The sequence below is a fragment of the Trichogramma pretiosum genome, unplaced genomic scaffold (assembly GCF_000599845.2).
Source record: "Trichogramma pretiosum strain Unisexual culture from Peru unplaced genomic scaffold, Tpre_2.0 scaffold59, whole genome shotgun sequence".
NCBI lineage: Eukaryota > Metazoa > Arthropoda > Insecta > Hymenoptera > Trichogrammatidae > Trichogramma > Trichogramma pretiosum.
Window position 1 is genome coordinate 167,558 of NW_019641668.1, and position 18,678 is coordinate 186,235.

At 38.7% G+C, this 18,678-nt stretch overlaps 4 protein-coding genes across 9 annotated transcripts; 2 read left to right on the forward strand and 2 right to left on the reverse strand.

Moving 5' to 3' along the window:
- Nucleotides 1–1,795: 1,795 nt before the first annotated feature.
- On the forward strand, nucleotides 1,796–10,251 carry LOC106654938 (serine-rich adhesin for platelets). Of its 5 annotated transcripts, none has more exons than XM_014375099.2 (11): nucleotides 3,732–4,071; nucleotides 4,537–4,623; nucleotides 5,122–5,538; nucleotides 6,095–6,348; nucleotides 6,905–7,235; nucleotides 7,315–7,688; nucleotides 7,943–8,072; nucleotides 8,166–8,537; nucleotides 8,697–9,046; nucleotides 9,129–9,584; nucleotides 9,656–10,251. In XM_014375099.2, the coding sequence occupies exons 1-11, from the start codon at nucleotides 3,840–3,842 to the stop codon at nucleotides 9,833–9,835; spliced, it is 3,183 nt and encodes a 1,060-aa protein (XP_014230585.1). In that variant the 5' UTR covers nucleotides 3,732–3,839; the 3' UTR covers nucleotides 9,836–10,251. The 5 variants fall into 5 exon arrangements, with proteins under 5 accessions (XP_014230584.1, XP_014230585.1, XP_014230586.1 ...); XM_014375100.2 differs by having other exon boundaries at nucleotides 8,166–8,531; XM_014375101.2 differs by having other exon boundaries at nucleotides 3,759–4,071; nucleotides 8,166–8,435.
- Nucleotides 10,244–11,602, reverse strand: LOC106654939 (transmembrane protein 70 homolog, mitochondrial). Its single transcript, XM_014375103.2, has 3 exons — nucleotides 11,125–11,602; nucleotides 10,601–10,993; nucleotides 10,244–10,534 (listed from the first exon to the last, which is right to left on the reverse strand). The coding sequence occupies exons 1-3, from the start codon at nucleotides 11,239–11,241 to the stop codon at nucleotides 10,322–10,324; spliced, it is 723 nt and encodes a 240-aa protein (XP_014230589.1). The 5' UTR covers nucleotides 11,242–11,602; the 3' UTR covers nucleotides 10,244–10,321.
- Nucleotides 11,603–11,857: 255 nt separating this feature from the next.
- LOC106654895 (ethanolaminephosphotransferase 1-like) lies at nucleotides 11,858–16,796 on the forward strand. The gene is made up of 7 exons (XM_014375021.2): nucleotides 11,858–12,841; nucleotides 13,037–13,105; nucleotides 13,194–13,386; nucleotides 13,462–13,882; nucleotides 13,953–14,133; nucleotides 14,210–14,386; nucleotides 14,479–16,796. Exons 1-7 carry the CDS (start codon nucleotides 12,776–12,778, stop codon nucleotides 14,539–14,541), a joined length of 1,170 nt encoding a protein of 389 aa, XP_014230507.1. The 5' UTR covers nucleotides 11,858–12,775; the 3' UTR covers nucleotides 14,542–16,796.
- On the reverse strand, nucleotides 16,624–18,250 carry LOC106654898 (coiled-coil-helix-coiled-coil-helix domain-containing protein 7). Of its 2 annotated transcripts, none has more exons than XM_014375023.2 (3): nucleotides 18,094–18,250; nucleotides 17,112–17,413; nucleotides 16,624–17,027 (listed from the first exon to the last, which is right to left on the reverse strand). In XM_014375023.2, the coding sequence occupies exons 2-3, from the start codon at nucleotides 17,340–17,342 to the stop codon at nucleotides 16,914–16,916; spliced, it is 345 nt and encodes a 114-aa protein (XP_014230509.1). In that variant the 5' UTR covers nucleotides 17,343–17,413; nucleotides 18,094–18,250; the 3' UTR covers nucleotides 16,624–16,913. The 2 variants fall into 2 exon arrangements, with proteins under 2 accessions (XP_014230509.1, XP_014230510.1); XM_014375024.2 differs by lacking the exon at nucleotides 18,094–18,250 and adding an exon at nucleotides 17,824–18,052.
- Nucleotides 18,251–18,678: the final 428 nt, after the last annotated feature.

Consider the following 18,678-nt stretch of genomic DNA (forward strand, 5'->3'; position numbering starts at 1 on the left):
ACATATTGTAGATAACTTCGTTGATGAACGTCGTAAATTTGACTTGTCAACCCATCGAGACTGATAATCAAGTGGTAAAAAAAACAAAGAAATCATTTGGACATAACAAAAGGCGAAACGAAAAAAGTATGTGTAAAATGACTGCCCTTATAGAAAAATTCATTAAAAAGTAACAATAAAGAATGGTTAGAGCATTAATAGGCATTAATCGTTTTATTTATTTAACAGGTATATACCCGTTTTTTTTTTAAATAGGTTTTCGAATAAATTTATTTGAATCAAATAGAATTTGGAACTTTTCTAACATAGATACATCACCTAACATTTATTGTACATTTGACGTGTTATTCATTCAAATCGTAAAAAAAGTTTGTTGTTACATATTTTTATTTCCATAAGTACTAGGTCTCAGTTTTCCCACTGATTTTGTAGGAAGTAGTCGTTATTAGTTGAGTAATTACAATGCCGAGGCAACATAAAACGGCAAACATATCGAGAGAAAGGATAATCGCTACACTACGAAACATCGAAAGAGGAGTCGCTCGAGACAATGTTTTAAAGCGATTCAATAACTCACAACTTACGACAGACAATTATTTCTGGCAACAGTTGTATCTTGCAATACGAACGTGGTTTCCCGAGTGTCGGGTCGAAAGTACAATAATGTTTCTACGAGCAAAGGAGTTCAGACTGATAATTCAAAAAATTGAAATTTATATAAGTATACGTAGATATGATAATACTTTATACTTTGAAATTTTCAATCTTACGCGTAAGACCTTTTATTTTGAGACCTGCCAAAGTCGATCTGGTCCAAATAAAGCCGATTTCACTGTAAAACTTCGATAGTTCGAAATTCTCGATAATTCGAATTCAAGCTCTGTTTTTAGCGTTTTCAATGTAAATTTAATGTTAATTTATCTCGATAATTCGATCAATATCATAATTCGAAATAAAAAACTGAAAAGTTATTTACATTACACTATAATGTGTATGCAAGTATGTATTATGTATAAGCCTAACAACCATATTAAAATAAACGCGTTGAATTTTAGTCAACTGTAGCACTAGCCACGCACATACATTAGTAGCCTATTTAGTCTAAACATCATGTCAAGTAAAAGTAAAAATAAAATATTTCGCACAATAGCGCAAAAATTAGAAGCGATACGAAAAGTTGAATTAGGTAAAGAAAGTAAATCCCAAATAGCTAAAGAATTCGGTGTTCCTAGGAGTACCTTAGTCACATGGCTGAAAAATAAAACTGACATACTGAGCTCTTTTTCTGTTGGTTGGAACGCAGAAGAAATGAAAAACCAGGTATACCTTTCATCATGTAATACTAGCATAATAGGCAATCGACAGCCAGCACACGATAATTGATCTTGAGTGCGCGTTGGCTACCCTCTACAACGAGCAGTGCGCGCGATCATGAACGATGGGACGCGTCAATCTCGAATCTCGCGCGCTCAACTGCAGCCTCGCTATAATTAGCGATTTATATTGCTCGGATTGGCCGCCGCTTGCATCATGATTGCGCATAAACCGGCCCCCACCCTCGTATCGGTCTCGCGCGCGGCGCGACCCGCAGCGGAGCTGCTGCACCAACAACACAAGACAGCACGAGCGCAACTATACCTATATAGAGCGCGACGATGTTCAAAACAGAGACTGCACGCACACATGCACGGACTACTGCACACATATACGCACACACATGGAAGAGCGTGAATGGGCACACGCGCGCGCGCGGCCGCCCGCGGGGGGGCGAATCCGCAGTGTTGTGCTCGCGCGCGTGCACTGAAGATACGCGCCCAACGCGAGCGACTCCGATTTTATAACTCCGGGACCCGTGTAGCACAAAATAACGACGACAACAACGATCCTTCTGTCGGCCGACTCGCGGGACGACGACGACTACGACGACAACAACAAAGCGAATTGCAAAGACGACATGCGACTCCCGCGCGATGAATGACGCGCAGTTGCAGCAGCCTTACAATACCTATTATACACAACATCGTCGCGACGTTTCGTCATTCTGCCAGTGTGCACTCAGTGACTCGTAACTCGAGAGAGAGAGAGAGAGAGAGAGAGGAAAACAGAGAGAGAAGCGAGCTGCGAACAGCAGTATACAAGAGTGCACGAGCTAAGCGGAGGGGCGGCAGCAGCAGCACTCAGCAGTCAGCCTCTATATGCACAGAGGCAGTGTATTCTGCGTCGTTCGCGCGCCCTCCAAAATGGCGCTGCATTGTCTAGTGTTTTGCACTTTCCGCGCCTTTTTAAGGTTATAAAGTTGGATCCTCGTCCTGGGGGGCCCATATAAAGTTGCAGCGATCGGCGACTAGGTGCATAGTGCAACGGAGAGCATCGTGTGCGGGTAAGTCGCGCGGCAGCGATCGCATGGCAGCATCGTCGTCGAGCGTCAGCGTGACGCACTCCGTACCCGCGCGACACACGCTATTATTGTGCTAGCTGCGCCATCAGCTTAGCCGCCTCGCGTGCAATCTCTCGACCAACTTGTGTTTACCAATCGCACGCGCATATAGACAGACAGTGACACTAGATATAGTGTGCAGCAGCAGCAGCAGCAGCGGTCACAACACATTATAGTGCTGTATAGTGCATAGCATCGCCAACGGCGCGCAAATATTATGCAGGAGCAGGGTACGGACTGTTGTGGTATCGTGTATACGTGCGCGCCTGTGTGAGTGTATATACAGTGCAGGCTGCAGCACGTCTTTCACTTCTTCTGCTCCGGCCTGAAAACACTGTGTATAGAAAGCGGAACGTGCCAAAAAAAAGTAAACAACAACTCGCACGCGGATCTCCGACGCGTTTTCGTTTTTCGAAGGCGATCCTTTCGATTGTTGCTGCGTGTTATGAGGAGGCCGCGGTATGCCTGCCAGCGGTAACAGTCGTTTCCGCGCTTATCCGGCTCGGATGTCCGAGCGCCAGCAACTGGCCCTCATCCTGCAGATGACTTCTCAGGAGATGACATCAGGTAAGACCCAAACAAACAAACAAACAAACAAACGCGCCTGTTCTGTAAATGATGCGCTCAGTTGGCAGCTATACCTGCTGCCTTGCATGCCTCGGAACATTTTCTAGCGAGCGATTGTTGTGGCATTGCACATAGGCACAACATCGTAATAACGTATAGCGTAACAAAATGCACCGCGCCGTTTGCGTGGATTATGCAGTAGCCACCGCTAACTATGATCTCGCTTCAACGTTATCAAAATCGCTGGTCCCGATTTCCTTCTGTCTTTATACACATCGAATTTCCACCGCTTGTGGGCCAAGTCAACAACTATTGTTATTGACAGCCTATACATTTTGGAATAAATAATACAGTTCAGCCAAGCGGATTAAAATGCTGATGAATTTAAATCGGCAGAGGACCGTGTGAACCTTATACTCGAATTAAAGGTATTGCTAGATTGGTACGATTCTTTAGCGGAGTTACAGCTAGCTGCAATTGCAGAAAAATTAGGCGCTACCAAACAATTCCTATGGCTATTATTGAAGAACCACGATAAAATTGAAAATCCAGGCCGGGATAATATAATTTCTCTATATCGATAGCTGCATCGACGGTTGTACGATGGCACGTGGGGTTCCGGTCTGTTTATCCAACGGCGACTCAATCCCGACCATTCACCTTGGCGACTGATTAATCTCGACAAATTTTCACGCGCTCTGGTGTGTGTATATTAAATGTGATCTCAGTTCGCGCCCTACAGCAGCTTATTTATACCAGTTTATGTTGTCTCTCGTGACTGTACGCTCATTTGTGTTCTGTGGCTCGTATTGTGTAGTAGCGTGTTAGTGTAAAAATGGGGTTGAAATTAATTCCAAACCTCCGAACACATCCTTCCCTTGTTTACAATAATTACTTATTCACTATGTCCACGTGCTATCGTGATTATGTAGTTTGGCGTTGTGTTGCTTACGGTTTTCAGTGTACGTGCAGAGTGTATACCAGTTCTAAAACAGAAGATGGTATAGTTATAACGGTGAAGAATGAGAATCACGTACAGGATGTTTGTGAATATTTAGCGAATCATTGTAATTTTTTTTTGTTTTTTCTTATATTGTAGTTCGAGGGATATAAAGTCGGGAACCCGAGCAAATGCGACACCTCATGTGTCAGTGCCATTATATGCCATGCTGTTTGTGTGTGTCTGTATATATGTAGGTGCGTTGTGCGTGTCGTCTGTCTCCAATAGAATGTGTGTGAGAGGGACCTGCAACGAACCAAAACAAAGCCACATGTGCCGCGATCGCTCGAACATTGCTCCAAACATGTTTATGTTATATTATGTATGTCAATGTGATCACCATTCTCATCAGTCAAATAATACATTTTTGATCGTACCCTTTGGTGAAACGATCATGTGAATGTAACCATCGTCCTGTTCCCTCGCTTTGTCTCTAATCGTACATTGTTTTTCAGTGGCTTTTTTTCAATATGTAAACAAATTTAGATCGACATTGCTTGGATTTGACAAAATGCAATTTCTTTTTTTTCAGCTTTGAACAATTCAAATGAGAGTACCACAGCTTCGACTTCAAGTAATACGCGTGCGTCACCTTTGCAGAATCAGAGGAGAAGAAATGGTAAGATTATTATTGATCTTAATTTTCAAAAGAGCAATGGGAAATTCGATTTAATGAGAAAAAACTATTATATCCTTTTATTAATTATTTAATTGAACGCTTTGAATCGTTAAACAAATAAAAAATTCTCAGATATTTTAAAGTGAGAAAGTGAAGCAAATGATTTTTGAAGTAATGAAATTCAAATCGATTGTTAAAAGAGCATAATTTGTTGTTCTGTCGGTCGTTCGCCGTTCTCGCTCGGGGAAGACTACCACCAGATGACGCCGCCTTGCTGCAGGCGATGCTGGCGAACGTCGAGTTACAGTTTCGAGCGTGTAAAAATGCAAGCTGCTGAATATGTTCGTCTATAATACTGCAAGTCGTTGCTCCCAGACGTAATGGGCGTCGACCCGATTTTTGCCGTCAAACGTCGAGTCTCGCTCGAATTCAGCTCGTCGTTTCGAAAAGGTTGAATCATCGGCGTTGATGATAAATTCCGGCTTATCGTTTTTCCAGAGTTCGCTGGTTCGAGCTCGTCAACGGCGGACGTCGAGGAGACCATCAGGCAGGCGAGTCGCGCCGAGAGTCCACTAGCCGCCGGTTCGCCGGCCGAGTCCGCTGCTGCCTCCAACAATAGCGCGACTACTGCTGCTGCTGCGGCGGTGGCGGCTGCTGCTACTGTCGCTTCTACTGCTAGTTCTCATGTTGTAACTGCTCCTGTCGCCGCCACCGCTACCACAACCGTTGCCTCTACTGCATCTAGCTCCAGTAGTAGTAGCAGCAGTAATCTGGCATGCGATAAGGAGATCATCGGCAGCGGTGCAGGAGGCGAGTCGTCTTCGCAGAGTCATCACTCGAGGCAGCAACAGATTCAATCGGACGAGGCTGCCGCCCTCACCACGGCGATGCGAAGGACACCGCCGCAAAGTAGAAGTGAGCATTTTTCAAGTGTTATGTAAATTGGCTGCTCGTGCAGCCTGCTGCGCTTGTTGCCTCTGACTCGTACGTAGCATCTTAATGTACTTATTGTGCGTTTAAACGTTCGCTTAATTTCATTTCATAAAATATGTATTCTCGAAGAGAATTTTTGTCTGTCAAACGCGAGATCGATTTTTTTTGTTTACAATTAAATACTCATCGAGCTAATCACGCGTTAAAATTGGTTGTTTTGATAATCTCATGCACCTCGCTCTATATTCACGAGATATAAAAGACGAAATTCACGTCTTCGGTGCCTGAGGTGGAGGGGCGTGAAAGTAGTAGAGAGGGGACGAGAAAGAAAGAGACAAGATGAGATTTCTGATGCACAGTGTGAATAAGCGAATGCTACGCTACTCTACACTCTCTCATGCAGTATACACTGCTCGCGAAGCACGCACCGAAGCTCTATCTGTGTAGTGTAGACAGTTGTGCGTGTAGGTTAACGACCACGTAGTGTGCTTGCTCACTATCTGTAATCGCGTTTTTTCGTCTCGCTGCGTACTCGCAGGTAGCAGCGACAGACAAACGATCGGTCAGCAGCAGTCACAGCAACAGCAGCAAGGGTCTACTAACGGTGGCCGTGTAACCCTGAGGCTGAATCCCATGCGCCAGAGCGCGAGGGATGATAATAAAAAGTCAAGCGCCACATCAGCCCAACAGCAGAGCAGTAGTACGGCGACGCCATCTCAGCAGCAACAACAGCAACGCATCAGTACGTCCAACGCTGCGGCAGTAAGCATATCATCGACGTCCACTTCACACGTAAGTTTTAAATGTTTTCCACTTTCTTCTTGAACGATAAACTTAATGGGATTTGAAAAAAATCACTCAACGGTTGTTGTATATTTCAAATGCATTATAATAGTGTGAGTGATTGATTGGTTGTTTTACAAAAGGAATCAACACGTTTTTATGTGGTATGACAGTAAAATTGATATTCACATTCAATCATTTTTGGTTTAACTATCATACAAAACGTTTATTACTTAACTACTATGTATATGTACTACTCAACTAATAACTTTAGTGCTTCCAACCTAAATTGTTATGAATGTGAAAACTTTAAATAATAATAAAAACTTATTATTGTTGAATAAATTAAAAGTACTAGATATGTGTAAAATTGGAATATTATGGCTTAAGCCTGTATATAATTTTTTGTCCTTAGCGGCTTGTAAATTGCATATCTTGCTTTCTATTACAGAAGGCAAATAATTACCTTTAGTGTACTGGTATCATTAAAAAAAACATTCTTAAAATAAACGCTTTATCAGAAATGCAAGTTATTTCATTGGGTTTTGTGCTTATTTATGTGTAGAATTCTAAAGAGATGGAGACTGTATCATCCTCATCGTCAACAACAAAATCATCAAATGCAAGTGCAGCTCCAGCGGCATTAGCCAAGGGCAATACTTCATCGTCTTCTTCATCAGCAGATGCCAGTGATGTTTATGAATTTAAATCTTCTAAAGAAGCCACCCCTGTAAGAGGTTCCAGTACATCGCCTAATCCAAATCCTAATGAAAAAGATGCTAAAGATAGTAACATTGCATCTGCATCTGTTTCAACTTCATCAAATCCTGCTGGTAGTACCAGTAGTACTGGTCAAAGTCAAAGCAGTGGTGCTAATGTTGGAAACACTTCTCTAGGTACAAATTGCTCATATTTTTGTTGATTATTTAATTGCTACAAATAATTAAACTAAATGTTAATCTAAATTTATAACAGGGCTCACTAATTCAAATTCATCTGCAACATCAACAACTATAACGTCAACAGTCTCTGCTGCGGGTTCATCTTCGACGACATCATCATTGATCACAGTAAGCAACCCTTCAGCAGATTCAATGACATCCTCAACATCAAGTGCTATGCAGATAGATGAAAATGTATTATCATCTACGGCGTCTCCATCTTCTTCTATTGCTCCGTCTTCAAATAAAAGAAGTTATGAAAATGATCCAGTTTCAACTGATGATCAAGATGAAGAAACCCGTAAGCGTAAGAAAAAGGATGATACTGGAAAAGAGACTTCTACCGTGAAAGGAGCTGCTGGAAGAAATCAGACTGTCAACAGAAACAATCCCGCCGTAAATGAAAAGGTTAGATGAAGGTTACTTCTGTTTAGTTTTATCAATAGAAGTATTGTTACAAGTATTGCTGCTTGTTATTCATGTTCTTGATTATTATAAGAGCATTAAAACTCAAACGGATTTACTTTTAATTGTAACTGTAATTGAAGTGATCACATTTTTACATCTGCTAACAATTATTTTCATTATTTAATCTTGTTTTCTTATTTTTTTATCTAATTTATTATCTTATCAAATATCTAACTCATTTCATTTTTTCGCAGAAACGAGCTACATCAACAAATAACATGAATAACCCTATATCTAAGCCTAATCAAGCCTCTACTACATTTGGATCTGGAGATCATAGAAGTCCAAGCTCTTTTACTGCAAATAGTCCAAAATCATCATTGGGTACGATTATTTCCTTAACATAAAAACTCATCGTTATTCTAAAAGTTATTAATTGAACGAAGTAGTATTAATGTGAAAATTGTGTTTTTTTAGTTAACATGACTCCTGAGTCAGATGGAGAAGACGACAAATCCAAAAATGCAGATAATGGATGTGGACCAAAGGTGCCACCATTAAAAATTGTTATACCCCAAAGCACTACTTCTGAACAAGAGCAAGGTAATCGCAATGGTAAAAATACGTCCAATAGGAGTCACCAGCTTCCTTATGTTGTTGCGACTTCAAACAGTAACGATTCTACGGACAAAGAATTGAGTAATGCCGGAAGTCCTATGGATACCAGCAGTAACGCTGGACTTAAAGGTGATGAAAAAAAAGATTTTAGCGGGGTTCTTGATGAGTCCAGGTCATCCATACATCATCAGAGAGTATTGAGAAGTTCTCATAAGGCGGGCAATGGTAATGGTAATTCACAGAATAATAATGGGGGTTATTTTACATCTTCTCCTTTGCCGTGTGCTTCAACTGATAGATCGAATAACTCTTCGCCACAACAGAGGCATCATTCACCTACTCCGGAAAGTAGTACTGAAAGCTCTACAATTAGTAAAACTATGTTGACAGATTCTCTTGGTACAACTATTAAAAATAGTAACAGCGCTGCTACAGGGAGCAATTCTACAGATAAAAGCGATAAGAGCGTAGAAATGAAAAAGGAACCAATCGATTCGTCCGAGGTAACCATCAAAAAAGAACCAGGCGAAGCAGGTGCAAACGTACAAACTTCGGTCGAGCTGCACCCACGGAAGAGAAAAATGAAGACTAACAAAGAAGCTCAACAGGCAAACACTGCTGCGGCCGTAGCTGCTGCTGCGTCTGATATTGCTGAGGCAGCAAGTACTGGATCTGAAGTTCACCCGCATGATCAGCCTATAACGAATTGTATACAGTTATTCATAAATATAAGAAAACAGGTAAACATTTTATAACGTAATGAATCTCAACTTATTCTTAATATGAAAAAAGTATATGAACCGCTTGAAATTTTATTTACAGATTGAGCGTCGAAGAAAGAGCTTGTTTCCAGTACAGCCTAAGCCACCCTCCGGTTTCAAGGATTATCTTATGAACCGTTGTACATACGTTTTAGCTCGTAACACTAAAGAGGAACCAACAGTAACAATTCCAGCTAGTGTTCCAGCAGCTATGAAAGATTTATACACACAGCAAGAACAAGAAAGATATGACTTGAGAATGGCACACGTCGTTGAAAAAGAAAAATTAGTTTTGGCTGTTGAGCAAGAGATTTTGAGGGTGCATGGAAGGGCAGCCAGAGCTCTTGCAAATCAGTCAAGACCTTTTTCTCTTTGTACGATACTTAAAGATGAAGAAGTATATAATGTTATTACACCAGAGCAAGAAGAGAAGGATAGAAATGCTAGGAGTAGGTACAATGGTAGACTTTTTTTAAGTTGGCTTCAAGATGTAGATGATAAATGGGAGAAAATTAAAGTAAGAACTTTTACGAGTTTAATTTAAAAAAAAATTGTTGACAATAATTTAAAATAATATTTTGATTTTAGGAAGGAATGTTACTTAGACACCATCAAGAGGCAGATTCTCTGCATGCTATACAAAAATTAGATTGGGAATGGAAATTGAAAGAGGTAGGATTGTGTGAAGCTAAAGGCAAACCTCAAATTGATGAAACCCACGTACCAAATGTACCAGTTTCAGATGATTTTGATTTACTACCAGCTTAAGCTACTTTGTAAAAATTTTCGTGACTAGGTACAGATTATTCTATCTCAAAGTACCTAGGAAAAAGAAAAATTTGTCGTCTGTGATCTAGAAATGAATGGATAACTCATGTTAAGAATTGCCTTTAAATCAGTAGTTATTAATGTGATTAACTAATGGACTGTGTTTCTGAAATTTTTAATGCCTGAAAATATGGTTTATTTTACATTATTTTTTGTTCTTCATCACTTATATTTGTAAAATCTTTTCAAGACAATTTTTAAATTAGTTGACCATACTTTTGGAAAGTAATATATGCCAGTATATTATCAAGAATCTTCCAAATTTCCATTCATCTTCTTGAGTTATTTTAATTAATTTTAGACTATGTTTTTTTTATATTCATGAACTAAATATGTACATACATTTTATTTAATTAATAAATATTGTTAAGGTAATAAAAAATCTATTCATAATAAAAAGTGTACAGTAAATGAAAAATTTCTGAGTTATGTTTTTTCTGAGCTCTTCTTTGTGTCTGGTATAGTTTCATCTAGTTTTAAGTCTAGTGGTTGATCATAGCCCATTATTCTAACATAATGTTTCTGATTTTCTTCTGAGAAAGAGTTTGAATCCATAAACATGGGTTTGCCTTTTATGCAACAATTAGTAAACATTCCAAGAACGGTAGGAATAGTCACATCATCAGGAGTAAATTCAATCTAAAAAATCATAATGAATTAATGTAAAAATGAAGTTAATTTTACTGTGGTAGAATAAAAAGCTACCTTTTTCTGTCTGGCAAACAGGGTATAAACTGAAGCGACGTATTTATCCCTCTTTGGATAGTACTCAATGCTCAATATATATCGTTTGGTAATTAAATTCAACAGTGGTGGAGTTGCCAATGCAAAAAGGCCTAGCAGAGCAAATATTGGTAAGGTAAAGTTGGTTACTTCGCCACTTAGAACTGCTTTTTGGTAAACAATTGGTTGTACTGATAATCCCATGAGTGAAGTAGACAGCGATATCATTTTGATGTTTTTGATATTTTTGTTTTGTTGACCCATGTACACAATTTCACATTCACTTTCATCTTCCTTGTCAGCAGCAGCTTTATTTTGATCACTTTTGGTAGAGTAACTTCTACTCAAAGGCACAGAAAACTTGACCACGTGAATCTAGATACAAAATAAATGACAATCAAAATCATGCATTTTTTAAATTAAATTAAATCTATGGCACAGTTGTATAGTGTATAGACAACTTGGTAGCATTGTTTATGCAACATTGTCATTCTGTTCAATCTAACCTTATGGTTTGCATTATTGACGTAACACACTGTGGGCAATAGTTTATGACAATTCGACGACGAGGCACATCTGCTCAACAATTTGCTGAACGCGGCTACTCGATAAACCGACGACATTATTGATATATTATTTAATTGATAGCTCGCGAGATGCGAGTTACGAAGATCGCGTGAATGAGTAAATACACCGACGATCAGCGTGAACGCAGACGATAACCTCACGCTCACGTTCGCTGACGTTATTTCGGAGCAGAAGATATTGATGTCAGTCAAGCGGGCTTATTTAAAATACGTTTAAATACATATGATTAATTTTATTGAATGGCACAAGATGAGATCAAAATATATTTTACGCAGATCGCTGACAGCATGATAAATTAATTATAGCGCTAACTTTTGATATCTTTTTTTATTTCACCTAAATAGCAGAAATACTATTCCAGAATTAAAGTAATTGATATTCAGAATTTTCAAAAGATTTTCGCAAGTTTTCTTGCAAAACCTTGAATAAAAACACAGTATGACGTTTTAATTGGGTAAATACCAATTAGTAATTTAAATTTCTCCGAGACGAGAAAATACCAAGGACGCATATAGTTTCTCCGCGGCCCATCGCGATAAAGGTCAATTCCATTACACGCGAGAGCCTTGGCACCTGTAAGATAATGTATAGTACACACACACGTTACGGAAAAAGGAGATTAGATTTCGATAAGACTGAGGTGAGCGCGTGCGGGCGTCAACGATATATCATCGGATCGGAAATAACATATATACCTATATCGTCATTGTTCCCCGAGCGCACGCGAGTTGTTATTTTTAAGCTGTTGCGAGGCATCGCTCGAAAAACTACAATAAATCCATAGTCGTCGCGTCGCAGACGTCGTCGCGCGTATAATTCCGAGAGAATGCGACGACGACGACGACGATGACTAGATGCTCGCTCGCTCGTCTGCCAATATAACACCTATTAAAAGCGCTTACAACACAGCAACATATACTTGTGCACATGATGATAACTGGTGGGAGCCGTTGCCTATATGCTGCGAGCATAATATGAGTGAGGAAGCCAGAGTATCAGCAGCAGCAGTAGTAGCGAAATATTGGCGGCTCGTCGTGCTACATTTGTGCGCGTGTATCGTCCCCAGGCGCGCACGCATTTGGTCGTGCAACTCCCGCGACTCCTATCCTATCAAGCTTTACAAAGTCGCGCGGGCCTCGCGAAATATAGTGTAGCGTGTGTTGGGCTGTGCGCCTTTGCTGTCGTGGTGTGTCTCGTGGTGTGTTGTGTGACTGTTATGTGCCCGTGTGAGTGTGGGTAGAAACGCATGAGTAACACATATAGGCAAGAAAACGTTGCGGCCTGGCTGCACGACGAGACGGTTGCTTTGGTTATATCAGTACGCGCCGCACTATTCCGCTACGACGACGACGACGACGACTACGAACGTCGACGACGACCCGTGTGTGCCGTATAACGACTACTATGGACGAGATTTAGAACAGCCAGCAGCAGTAAAACTATAATCGCACGCACACGCTCGCATAGTCGGGCAAAATTTACATATCAGCCTCGAATCTCGGCTTGCTTTGCCCCCTATTTTCCCTTTTTTTCATTCAAGATTGTTGTCAAGTTATAATAAACAGAAAAATGAAGATGCGGCTTGAAGCGGAATACCTCTCGCAGGAGCATCTTGCTGGCTTCGAGCATTACAAGGTAAAACGCTTGCTCATTGTATGCACTCAACAATTTATAATTCCTAGATCGGGCTCGATTCGACACAATCGTCTAGCTCGCTTCAATATTTATCTAATACATCCGCTAATTGTGTCATTCGTGCGAATTGTTTTAGAATTTGTCATGTTCTATTATAATCAATCTCTTATATTTGTTCAATTCTCGTGATTACAGTACAGCTGCTTGGACACCAGCCCACTGAGTATTTATGTGATGCATCCTTTTTGGAATAGAGTTGTTGAGGTAAGTTAATTGGAAATACTTTGTGTTTCATCTATTTTTACAAGTAAACAAAGCTCTCTTTATAATTCGTTTCTCTATTTCTTTGCAGTATTGTCCAAAATGGGTTGCTCCAAATTTACTCACCTTCTCGGGTTTCCTATTCACAGTTCTAAATTTTGCCATGTTCACATATTACGATTATTACTTCTTTGCATCCAGTGATGATATGCCGCAGTATGCTCTTATACCTAGGGCTGCATTTGCCTTAGCTGCATTCAATATTTTTATGGCATATACTCTTGGTAAGTTTCTAATTCATATAGTATTTGCATCGTTATACATGCGCAAAAAAGATTAACAAATATTTTTATTTATAGATGGCATAGATGGTAAACAAGCCAGAAGAACTCAAACTTCTAGTCCTTTAGGTGAATTATTTGATCATGGACTTGATAGCTGGACTACCATGTTAATTACTAGTTGTATGTACTCTGTGTTTGGTAGAACTGAACACAGCGTTTCACCCATAAGAATGTACTTCATTCTATGGAATGTGTTTATAAACTTTTATCTCAGTCATTGGGAAAAATATAACACTGGTGTACTCTTTTTGCCATGGGGATATGATTTGTCGATGGTGGCAACTGTTGTAGTTTTCTTCTTTACTAGCATTGGTGGACATTCTTCATGGAAATTTGATTTACCTGGAGGATACTCAGCAGGTTCACTCTTTGAATTACTTATTTATGTGAGTGCTCTAGTGTCTAATGTACCAGTTGTATTGTGGAACATTTATAAGTAAGTTGACTTTTATCAAATACTATGTTTCTGAACCACGTGTAATTTAAATTTTATGTACAAATAATAGGTCATACAGAGATAAAACTGGAAAAATGAAAACATTCCCAGAAGCAATCAGACCATTGATACCCCTAGCATTATTGTTTGTCATAGCTACACCATGGGTAGTGTATTCTCCTAGTAAAATAATTGAAAGAGATCCAAGAATAATTTATATGGCAGTTGGAACAATATTTTCAAATATTTGTGTGAGTGAATGAATTTTTAAAATGATAATTATGAGTAATCAAAATCAGTGTTCTAACATTGTGTTTTATTTTATAGTGTCGTTTAATAGTATCACAAATGAGTAATACTAGGTGTGAAATTGTGCCATGGATATTATTCCCTGCTGCTGGAGCAGCAATTATGGCATGGGCAGTACCAAATTTAGATCTGATATTGATGTACTTATTAGCAGCTGTTGCTTTGGTATCTCATGTGCATTATGGTACATGTGTTGTAAGTACTCATTATTTACGAGCTATACTCTACATTTTAAATCAATCAGTGCTTTGAGTAGTTTATTAAAGAGATAAATTAATTTTTTGTAGGTACGTCAGATGTGTCGTCATTTCAAGATAAATGCATTTAGAATAAAAAGTAATTCTGATTGACTGCTTGCTGATGATACATGCTAAAAAAACGAAGAAAAAACTGATAACATATATGTATGATAGGTGTGCGAGAAAAGAAAACTTAAGCCAGTAAAGATCTGATGCATTTCATGATAGCATAGTTTAGTGTGTATAGGGAAAAAAGGTATATTTTTTTTACAATTTTTCTCCATTCTAATTAATAATCCTTTTTAAAGGACACCTCATGGCAGCATATCCAATTTGGTAGTAAATTTCGTGTGAATTTCACTCCAGTCTGTTCTAATTTAAAATAAGCCTGAGATCGCTATTTAATATTCTTATCTTGCTACTGCTCAATATAATGTGATTCAGATTGTGATTGTTTGCATCAGAATCAATGCGAGTCTAATGTACTCATTTATGTCTGTACTCGAGTCAAATGTTCACCAAAAAATAGTAAGAGTTTCCATTCAGTGGTAGCACTTTTTTCCTTAGAGTAATGAACTTTCGAAAGTATAAGGTAATGGTTTTACACTTAAAAATGTTATAAGCTTGGTTTTAATATCCATCACTTTTGTGTGCTGCGCACCTCTTCGTTTTAATCATGTATTGTCTCTCGGATATTAACTTATGACAAGCAGCCATTGAATTATATAGCTGCATATTTTGCACCTTCTGCAAAAATCTTTAAGTACCATGAACTTCTTGCCTTTTTTTCGTATTTCGAATTGCTTACATTTTAGTCTAATGAATTAAATTTACCAATACCGATCGTAAGAAAAGCTATGAGCCCTATTTTTCGGTAGCTAGCTAGATAATTTTTTAAATCATACTTCAAGAATCTTCAGGTTGTATTCAAATATATGTGATATACATTAACGAGAAGGTCGTTATTGTGTACAACTAAAAATTTTTACCAAAAAGTATTTTTTGTCAAATATAAAAATGTCAAAAATATTCCAGGAAAGAAGTATAAACTTTGATGAGGGACGAATTTTTCATAACTAACACTTTGTCCGAAAAATATAATACGAGGTATTATCTCGATTATTCTCTATTATCTCTCTTTCTCTAGTCATCTAAGATTATACTTTGATTTCCATTGTGTAAATTGTATATTTTGTGTAAAGCTGCATCATCGCGCGTTTGTAAAGACGTAATCATGATTGTAATTGTATGTTACTTTAGACGATTACAGAACAACTATTTTTAGATTCTTTAGGTTCTTTATTTTCTTCATTTTTCGATTTAATTATATAATGTAATTATAGTATATCTTCATTGATAACAAATTTAAATGAAATTCGCGACTTACACACTTTTCATTAATTAATTTATTAATAACAAGGGATTTTAACTTTTGGAAAAACAATGATGAATGAAAAGTAAGTAAGTCCTTGGTAATCGCGTTTTAATTGTGAATATTAATGAGCATTGAAAATAACAATTTCGAATCAGGTGTAGAACATATTGATTGTAAGAATGCTGCATCACGTAACTAGTACATAAAAAAAGTGTACAAATGGATAAAATATGAATTATTTATAATTTTTAGTGCACACTGTGCCATATATTAATACACACGTTGTAGATATGTAAACCGTGTTATGATCAAAAAATGATGTAAAACTGGTTTTTTTACACGAAAGAAATATTACGTGCAAAAATTCGGTGCGGTGACGAATCCCGCTAGAGCGCGGATCCCTATCACCGGAACGATAATACATGTACACAATTCTTTATTTACTTTAAGCTCCGAATGACTATCAGTCGTTTTACTGTAAACTTACGAAAAAAAATTACGCTTATTAATAAAATGCTGTATTGATCAAGTTTGAAACGTTAGAAATAAGATAGCAGATAAATCGGTGTATTTTTTTGTGGGTGTCGTTCCGACGAAGCACGACTTGCTACACAGCTACTGTACACAGAATATCACAAAAGCAACCATGTCAATTTATTATCCCTCAAAATGAGGAATAATATATGCGCGCATATTTTGCAAGAATAAAAAGAGCCAGAGATAGTTTTATATGTGTCATCTTATCAGTGCAGTTGTAAACACGAGTGTTATAGTAGTAAAAGGTACGAGTTTTGAGGAAAAAAATTGCATCATCAAAATGTGTCTTCAATGTCATATTATTAAGATGGCGTTTCTAATTAACGTTATCACATAAAATAATTAACTATTATTTATAATGAAAAGCATTTATGTATAACGAAGCAAACCTATGCGTACGGATAAACGATCAGTTGTGTAAAAATATATGAAAAATTTTACAAAACTATAAAAATAATCGTCTTTATTATTGATAACAATGGAAATAACGAGTCCAATGTGCAAGCTTCTCTATACAGATATTATTTACATTTTATACAAGTGAAAATGCGCTCGTCGCCGTCGTCTATAATTAGCTTTTATTGTGTAGTTTTCCCATAAATTCGGCTCTTATCTTCTCTCGTTCCTCGGGCGGTGGCATATTTGGCTCGATGCCCTGCCATTTGCGTTGTTTCTCCACCGAAGACTGCAATAAAATAGAAAATTTTACAAACTCATGCGAAGCGTCAAGTTTTCTCATACTTAATAGTCACGAATCATCATCACGTACCCAAAAATTCCTGCAATTTTTATAATTCACAAAGAACACCTCGCACTCCTTCTCGTAGTTTTGCTGATTGCATCTGGCCATGCAGTCGAAGGAGAGCTGTTTTTCCTTGAGGCAAGGATTGTCCGACTCCTGGCCGTATCTGTTGGCTTTTCTCTGAGCCTCCCTCTTCTGTTCGCTGATGCGCTGCCTCTCCTCGCGCCTCTTGTGAAATTCGTCGTCGAGACCGGTCATGATCGCGCGTTTATATCACCGATTTCCGGGTGCACGTGGTGGTGCCGCTGCTGCAACAGCCGGTCGGTTTTCTGGAACGATTACAGAGGATAATTATTGCGATTATGACGAAACACGCAATAGGTGACGTTTGCGAGATTCGCAAGTGTAATTTTTCAGAATTTGCATTTCGCTAAATCGTTTCTCGAGTGTTCGCGTGGAGGAAAAAAAAAGGAGAAATTGTCGATTGTTGGAACATTTGAAAATCGGCCAAGAATACCGCCCCGAGGCATTTTAGCGCGAGAATAAACGCATTACGTAAGCTTTCTCGTATATTGTCATTCGGTTCGTGCGACGAGTATATAGAGTACACAATAACACGTAATGCAGCATACGATATCTATACTACGCGCGGGTCTATAATTGGATCGTGAACGGATACATTAATAAAAAACGATAAAAATATATGGCTGGAGTGGAGTTTCGAGCACACGCATTATACCGTGACGATTCTTGATGACTTATTTTTCAGTGTCACACTAGTTTTTCAGCGCGATAGAGATAAAAAATTTTCCTCGATCACACGTCTGTTTACGGGAAAAGCTGCAAAGCGAGTTTTGATTATTATCATAATCGCGCTTCCTACTGCGACGAGAGCCGCGAGATATCGACTGCTAGAACCGTTGCGGATTTGCGTCGAATGTCAAAGAAAAGGTTAGAATACGTCTGAAAAACTGACCACAAAAACTCTAAATCATTTTGTATTACGTACATTGAGATCAGCAGCGGAGAGAAACTTTGCAAGCTGCGATATTGCAGCTCCTGGGGTAACAATTTTGCTCAACACATTCACTTGCGAAACGATTTTACAATGTATACTTGTGATAATTTGGAAATGTCTACAATCATAACCGCGGGACTGTGTGTAAAATAAAGCCTCGAAAAAGTCAACTCGCAGCTCCCGATGACTCGCGACGACGACCTGTCATCGCGCAGACGTTAACGCATCCGTTTAAATGTTCGACCGCGAAAGTTTACCCGCGCGACCTTGACAACCTTTTGGGACTTTCGACATTTTATGGTCAAAGAATTGTAACTTTTAAAATTTTCGGTCGATAAAATGCCTCTGATTGGAGGAAAATTTTACCAGCGCATTGCAGTGGAAAAGTGTGGGGCTTATCAAGAGTATACGTGACGTTGGTGCAGAAAAAATATCGCTAGTCGATTCTGACCATGTTGGCTCGCAAGACTTTCCCATACTTTCTAGAAAGTGCACTTTATCAACTACATTCTTATCGAATCTACAATGTACAATACAAATAATCGTCATGTTTCGATGACTCGACGCTCCGCGCAA

Coding starts and splice junctions, on each gene's coding strand:
- LOC106654938 (XM_014375097.2), top strand. CDS start 3,840: ATGGGGTTGAAATTAATTCCAAACCTCCGAACACATCCTTCCCTTGTT. Junction 5,539..6,094: donor GACACCGCCGCAAAGTAGAA/GTGAGCATTTTT, acceptor GCGTACTCGCAG/GTAGCAGCGACAGACAAACG. Junction 7,236..7,314: donor TGTTGGAAACACTTCTCTAG/GTACAAATTGCT, acceptor AATTTATAACAG/GGCTCACTAATTCAAATTCA.
- LOC106654939 (XM_014375103.2), bottom strand. CDS start 11,241: ATGTCGTCGGTTTATCGAGTAGCCGCGTTCAGCAAATTGTTGAGCAGA. Junction 10,994..11,124: donor TCAATAATGCAAACCATAAG/GTTAGATTGAAC, acceptor TTTTGTATCTAG/ATTCACGTGGTCAAGTTTTC. Junction 10,535..10,600: donor TGTTTGCCAGACAGAAAAAG/GTAGCTTTTTAT, acceptor ATGATTTTTTAG/ATTGAATTTACTCCTGATGA.
- LOC106654895 (XM_014375021.2), top strand. CDS start 12,776: ATGAAGATGCGGCTTGAAGCGGAATACCTCTCGCAGGAGCATCTTGCT. Junction 13,106..13,193: donor TTTGGAATAGAGTTGTTGAG/GTAAGTTAATTG, acceptor ATTTCTTTGCAG/TATTGTCCAAAATGGGTTGC. Junction 14,134..14,209: donor CAATATTTTCAAATATTTGT/GTGAGTGAATGA, acceptor TTTATTTTATAG/TGTCGTTTAATAGTATCACA.
- LOC106654898 (XM_014375023.2), bottom strand. CDS start 17,342: ATGACCGGTCTCGACGACGAATTTCACAAGAGGCGCGAGGAGAGGCAG. Junction 17,028..17,111: donor AAAATTGCAGGAATTTTTGG/GTACGTGATGAT, acceptor ATTTTATTGCAG/TCTTCGGTGGAGAAACAACG.